The sequence below is a fragment of the Quercus suber genome, unplaced genomic scaffold (genome assembly GCF_002906115.3).
Source record: "Quercus suber isolate HL8 unplaced genomic scaffold, Cork oak 2.0 scaffold_102, whole genome shotgun sequence".
NCBI lineage: Eukaryota > Viridiplantae > Streptophyta > Magnoliopsida > Fagales > Fagaceae > Quercus > Quercus suber.
The window spans coordinates 961,253-968,342 of record NW_027069567.1 but is presented as its reverse complement, the minus strand read 5'-3'; the positions used below and the strand labels follow the sequence as shown (position 1 = coordinate 968,342).

At 32.0% G+C, this 7,090-nt stretch overlaps 1 protein-coding gene across 1 annotated transcript; it reads right to left on the bottom strand.

The window, feature by feature from the left end:
* Positions 1–2,028: 2,028 nt before the first annotated feature.
* On the bottom strand, positions 2,029–6,861 carry LOC112038188 (carotenoid 9,10(9',10')-cleavage dioxygenase 1-like). Its single transcript, XM_065774981.1, has 6 exons — positions 6,849–6,861; positions 4,925–5,036; positions 4,611–4,710; positions 3,845–3,907; positions 3,503–3,613; positions 2,029–3,423 (listed from the first exon to the last, which is right to left on the bottom strand). Exons 2-6 carry the CDS (start codon positions 5,033–5,035, stop codon positions 3,302–3,304), a joined length of 507 nt encoding a protein of 168 aa, XP_065631053.1. The 5' UTR covers position 5,036; positions 6,849–6,861; the 3' UTR covers positions 2,029–3,301.
* Positions 6,862–7,090: the final 229 nt, after the last annotated feature.

The following is a 7,090-nucleotide window of genomic DNA, read 5'->3' as shown; positions in this document are numbered from 1 at the left end:
TGCAGACTTGCGTGTAACACATTGATTGCTTTTTAATTTTGATTTCCATAAAAGTAGGTGATATGATTACAATGTTTTAAATCAAAATGGGCAGTGGGTGAGACCTGATTGTTGCTTGCGGGTCATAAAGGTAATTTCCTGTAGACTGTGTAGTAGGATTTCTTGGGTTTCAAAGCATGATACGTGAAGTCAAGACTTGTGGGCTTGTAAGCTTGCACAAGATATACCTCAAGGCTTTGCCCTTATGAGAATGAAACCCCTATTTATGTTGGGAAAAAAACCACTATAACATGCAGCGCAATTATTTTCAACTAGCTGCGAACCCGCGCTTTGCGCGTGATAATTATTTTTATGGTGGTTTTATTAAAAAAAATTTACAATTTCATCTAATCTAATAATGAGTAATGTATTTCGTAATTATATTTTTATTTATTATAGGAACAATCATAAATGTAATATAAAAACAATCCAAAACACCAAAAAAAATATACTTAAAAAAATTAATAAAACTTAACTATGATTAATTGAACCAATATTAGGATAAAATTTTTTTTGATAATCTATTAAATAATTTCGGCCACCCAAAACATATTATCAAATAAACAATTATTAGCAAAATCTAAGAATTAAATGTCTATACATGCATTGTTATAAAAAATAATAATTAAAATAAAATTACAAAAGTTAAAATTTGTCACCTATCCAATTATTTTCATTTGGCTAACCTTTGCTTTTCTTTAAATAAATGGCATTATAGAGTACTTCTAACACAACTATTTAGAGTACTTTGTCCACCACAAAAGATTAGAAATATAAACAAAAATTAGTAAAGTCTCATAGTTTAACATCTAAATTGAGCACTATAAAAAATCATGTTATGTAACAGAATAATATACCAAATTATCCAAATCATGCTATGTAATAGAATAATATTATATTTTATATGCTATATTTAATTCTTTAGAACGCAATAAGATAACATTTAACAATCAAAGAGAATAATAAAAAAAAAAAGAACAACAACAACAATTTAAAAAAAAAAAAACTAAATCGCATTAACCAAAATAGAGTTTTAAAGAATAAAAAAATTATCAATCTAAAGTAGAGATGCAAGAAAAATTAAAAAAATCCACCAAAAAATTTAGAGAGAGAGAGAGAGAGAGGGAGAGAGAGGGAACCATTTTTTTTTTTTTTTTTTGTGAGGGAAAACTATGCATAGAATAGAAAAGATAGTGACAAATTTATAGTAAGAAGGTGTGAATAAGAAGAGATAAAAATAAAGGAAGATAAAGGGAAAGAGGAAGAATGATATTAATGTAAAGGGTAGTGGGGAGATGAAAAGGTAAGGGAGTGAGAAAGATTGAAGAAGTAGTGGGGAGATGAAATGGTAAGGGAGAGAGAAAGGTTGGAGAAGTGTAAATATTAAAAAAATAAATGTTAAAAACAATTATAGGAAAATTGGAAAGAAGAAAAAAAAAAAAAAAACCCTATAGCCTAAAAGGCTTCAATTTTTTTTTTTCCCCTTTAAGATGAAAAGGCTCACACAAAACCCTAAAACTGAACTAAAAAGATTTTGGATTGGGCTTAATAGTGAAACTAAATAAATAAAAAGTGGGTTGGATTAATTATACAAATTTATTATAGGGTGATAGTGGAAGTAAATAAAGAAGTAGTGGGCTGGATTTATTATAGAGTGATGGTGGAAGTAAAAAAATAAGTAGTGGGTTGCATTTATAGGGCTGAAAATTGTAAAAACCATTTTTAAAATTGTAGGACAAATTATATTTAAAAAAGGAAAAGAAAAAAAAGAATGACGTGGCAGCTAATGTGGCGCAACGTGAGAGCAGCAGCATTAAACATTACGCTTCAGCTTTTAGTAATATATAGATTTTTACCTTTTGTACAAATTCTATGGTCACTTGAAATGAAGTAGGCATGCACAATAATCAACTCAAACAGAAATATCCAACAACAATCTACAACCAAGACATCAAATTTTTTAACCATCCAATGGGAAGGGAAAAAACCGCAAGACCAAGTCCAGTACAAATCTTCCACTATTGAGTAAGAGTTTACAACAATCTTCTCTAGAACAAATGCTAAAGACACCAAACCATTAAGAATACACAACTCTAGGATTACAGCAAATAGTTATGACATTAAAGTGGATTTCAACAAAAATAACAAAGAAAGAAATCACCAAGTGGGTCTTAGCTTTCGAGCTCATAGAGAGGAATTTCAAGCAATCTGCAGACTAACCAAGTATGTTTTCTACAGTTGCTGCCATATTCTTCAAGTAAAAGAGTAATAAACTAATAATAATAATAAAAAATGATCCTAATATCAGCATTGTAACCCCAATACACTCTCTCTTCATCCAAGTTACCCTTTTATGCTCAGTTCATTCTTTCAAATGCATATTGCTATGAGGCCAATTACGAACAACTGCAGTGACAATGCATGCTGCATCCTCAAGCTAGCCAAAGTTTGAAAATGGCAAGGAATTGTGAAAATTTTCCATGGATTGGTTATTCAAGCCTGACAGCAATGGCCAGAAAAATATTTCCCAAGTTTATAGAAGTAAGCAATGGAGAACATGACAAAATGTAAAAATGAGATTCCACTAAAATTGTGTACTCTTCCAACCACATGAAAAAAAAATGATGTTAAGCTCTAGACCATTAAACTATGGTAGAAAATAAGACAATAATAGAGACAAAAGATATATTTTGTAGACAAGGTGTTCTTTCTAAAGGTGAAATTTGATTAAAAACCTATTCAAGAAAATTGACTGAAATGAAGCACTGATATATTTCTAGGTTTCAAAGTAGTGATTTTTTTTTTTTTTTTTTTTTTTTTTGTTTGGTTAAAAGAGGATTTGAGGGTAATTTTTCAAATACTCAAGTAAGGACAAATCAGGTTGAGCTTAACCCAAACACTTAAACATATATATGTATCCATAGAAATATTTTAAAACCCCTAAAGCAAAATATTGTACTAGACTTCTAAACGAAGCTTTTGTTTCCCAAAATTAGTGAGCACATGGGCTCAATTATCAATATTTCAAACTTAGAATCTTGGGAAAGAAACTACAGTTAGAGAGAACAATTTTTCTATCATTAAAACCTAGGAAACATACACGTCCACATATATCAACCAATCAAGATTTTCAAAGCAAAAGAATTCATTTAAGGAACTCTATATTCAACAAAATAGAAATTTAATCCCAAAGGGGACTAAGAGAATCAAGAGATGAGAAATTTAATTTTTAAGTGTTAAGTTAATTAGAACTTCAAAAGTGTTAATACATGAAGGGGTCTGATATTGTTATTGGTACTGGGTCATACATGAAACCATCCTTGGAAATTACTCTGTAGGTGATATATGGTGGTGTTTGTGAATAGCCAAATGTAAACATCTTGCCTGCATGGAAGGTTTTGTAAGTTAAAAGGACTTCTTCCATTACCATGGTTGCTAAATAGCTTTTATGAGGATGTCTTACCAGTGAATGGGTCAACCTGAGGATGAGCAGTAAAAGAATGTGACAAACTCTTGTCATAGTCCAGCATACCAAGCGTTTGGAGATCTCCATCTTCCAAAACTTTAACAGCATCCAAATAAAGTAATGAAGACAATTTCAATCCCACATCAGAAGCGAGGACATACCACCAAATTACCTGATGGAGTCCATATATGACAACCAAATTGGCATTGCTCCGTATTTCCTTTTGCCCACCATGAAAGAATAGAGCGGTTACATCATATGAATGGAAATCCAGAGGAAGACCAACCCTTTTCATTTTAATTTTTTAGAATGAAAAACACAAGAAGAAGACAAGCTTACAAGGTTTATCTGCCTCAGAAAGTGCTAGAAGTTTCCCATGATGATACACCAGAGCTGTATTAGCTGTACACAGGAGGCAAATACTTGATGCCTTGCACTTCACACCAGGATTATCTAAACACGAAAAAAAATGTGCAGAGATACCCAATATACATGTTTAAGCACAGACTTTGGCGTGGTGCATGTATTAGAGATATTCGACAAATACATATGTGTCTACTAAAGGAAGGGAGCATATTCATCTAAGTAATACAAACTTCTGGCTCAGCTGGTAAAGGCCAGGAAAAAATTGGTAGGTTTTAAGTTCAAATCTTACCCACCAAAAATAATAATATTTTTTTTTGGGTATTGCCGGGGGGTTGATAATTGAAATAAAGGAAGTAAATATGTGCAAGTGTGCACCACAATATTCAGCAAATTAAAAATAAATAAATAAATAAATAAATAAATAAATAAATAAAACGAAAAAGAGTTGAGCAAAACAATGTTAGGTAAACATATTTGCCAGGCAAGGTCTGAAAGAGGTATGCGATTGGACACTTCATTCTTTGAAACCTAGCCCTGTACTTGCATCCTAATACATGGGGAGTTGATGGATAGAAGAACTATACACACACTATTACCCAACAAAGAAGAACCCGAGCAACCAGAAAATTAAGCAAAATTATATATGGGATAATGTTTTTGAACTCTACTAAAAATTCTGTGCACAATTTCAGCAGATTTATTTTCCTTTGAGCAAACTTTGAATACTAGACGAACTAACCTGTTCCATATCCGTATGAGACATCTAATACTTTCAATTTTGCTCTCAGTAATTGCATGTTCACCATGAATAATCCAAACAGACCTTTAAGATCTCCAATCTGTAATGACATTTAAAAAGGAAAAAAATATGTATACAACAGGACCAACAAATCAAACATATACAACTGATGATTATCTATTCAAGATTTTTAATTATGCATAGGCAAAACATGTAACTAAAAAAGGGGGCATATCCTACTGATGTTAACCATGCAAATGAACATACCAGAAATAAAAATAAGAAAAAAAGAAACCCACAGCTTACTGGTATACCTTCATAAATATAGCACCTCCAAAATACTCTTCTTGTTTGATGCTAGATGTCCTTACATAGCAGGAGACATAGGTTGCTTTCCCATCTTTGATGCGCAAACCATGAATCATGCTGAAAAAGTTAAAGATATCACCTAATCCCTTCTTGCTTTAACAGTCTAGTATTGGATAAACTAACATTCATGAACCTCTAAAATTAAAGAAAAAGTGGAAAGAATACAAAACACATTGAAACATGACCAATTTCAATATATCCAAGAGCAGTAAACTAGCAAGGATAGTTATAAACAATCAACAGCTGTCTACTGAACAAACAGACACACGACTCACCAAAACCAACCACAATACAAGACTAAATAGTTTAACAAACACCTTGAAAATAGCAAATAACATGGGTAAATTAAAATCAAGTTTCCTTTCCCCCTTCACTAATAGAGTGACACCTAAGCTTGCCAAGGGATCATAAAGAAGAACAAGCTAAACATCTTCTTTTGAATCCTGATGATTGAACATTTCACCAGCATGTTCAAAGTTGTTTTGATTACATCATGATTATTTTTGACTCTTAAGAACAGGTATTATTAGAAATCATAAACACTTGTAACTCACTAGTTTTTTTTTTTTTTAATAAGTAAAGAAAATTTTATTCTAAGACATAATAATGAGTCACTCAAGTATACAGGAAGTATACAGCAGGGGACCAAAATAATCAAATACATAAATTACAAGCATCCATCAAATCATAGACCAAAAATATAGAATAACTTCCTATGATGGACATCCAATCCGATAGAGTTTTAAAGAAGAAAAGTTTTAAATCAGCTATAGGTCTTTCAGATCTTCAAAACACTGGTTGTTTCTCTCCTGCCATATGCACCACATCAAACAACGAGGGACAACCATCCAAATAACACCATTACGATGATGACCAAATTTCCTTGCCAACATGCAAGGACCTCAACCACAATCTTTGGCATTGCCCAATAGATACCAAACATGGCGAACATCATAGACCACAACTCATAAACAATAGGACAATGTAGTTGCATTAAATAGTTAGCATGGCAACTTGTAACTCACTAGTTAGCATGACAGTTGCATTCAATAAGATATTCTGGCTTGGCACGTGTGCCACAGAGAAATATCATAGGGAAAATTTTCATTCTTAAGAAGCTCGATTTGGTTATTCTTGTTTGTTTTTTGATTGATAAGTCACACACACACCTAGTGAGTCTTGAAACCATGACCTAACCTTCCACCTTACTCTTACAAGGGGAGGAGGTGCCATTTGAGCTAGAGCTCATTGGCAGGCTCGATTTGGCAATTCAATGTAGTTAAACTAGTAAAACTTCAGCATTTAATGTCAAGATAGTATATGAATCAAATGGAAGGAACCTCAAGTAAGTGTGGAAGGGGGAAAAGAAGTAATGTATCATTTTACCTCTTAAAGGACTTCAATTATGTAATTTCAGTTACTAAAAAAATTATTCATTTGGCTCCACTGCCAAACTGTAGTTGTGTCAGACCATCCATGGTATTTTCAGTGAATTTCTCAGAACTAGGCACCATATAAAATCCAAATGATCTTGGCCAACTAAAGAATGAACTACAAGAGTTTACTGCACATATAGCCACCATATATGATGACTAAGGAAAATTACATAGAGCAGCCAATTGGCATTTTTTTTTCTTTGTTATATGGAGCTTTTTCCTTCAGAGTATGTGACAGAAATACTTTTATAATGTAGAGAATTGGGCGTTGAGTAGCCACTAAAAAGCAACCATAAATTAAAGACACAAAGCAGAGAAACATTAATGGTATTCTAGAGTGGGAAAAGTGGTACTAAAGTTATATCTTTGAACTCTTTTTCAAGAAAACTTAAAAGAAATACTCTTTGGAATAAGGGAACAGAAAATCACGCACCCATCTCCATCAAACCTGCAAAGAGAGCAACAAAGGGAATAAGTACAATGGTCATCTGATTAATATCTGAATTTTCATTCACAAGGAAAAAAAAAAAAAAAAACCCTTCATACATGGTAGTTAAATGAATATGCTTCTTCACTTAGAATTAAGTCAAGTAATTACAGTAAATAGTTCCACAGACAGGCTTATATATATATTAATTAATTAATTAAATTAAAAAAAAAAAAAAAAAAAAAGAA

Excerpts from the sequence above, each read along its gene's own strand:
- LOC112038188 (XM_065774981.1), bottom strand. The coding sequence starts at position 5,035 with ATGATTCATGGTTTGCGCATCAAAGATGGGAAAGCAACCTATGTCTCC. Across the intron at positions 3,614-3,844 it reads TTCTGAGGCAGATAAACCTT|ATGCTGTTAAAGTTTTGGAA; the intron begins GTAAGCTTGTCT and ends TACTTTATTTGG. Across the intron at positions 3,424-3,502 it reads TCAGGTTGACCCATTCACTG|GCAAGATGTTTACATTTGGC; the intron begins GTAAGACATCCT and ends CCTTCCATGCAG.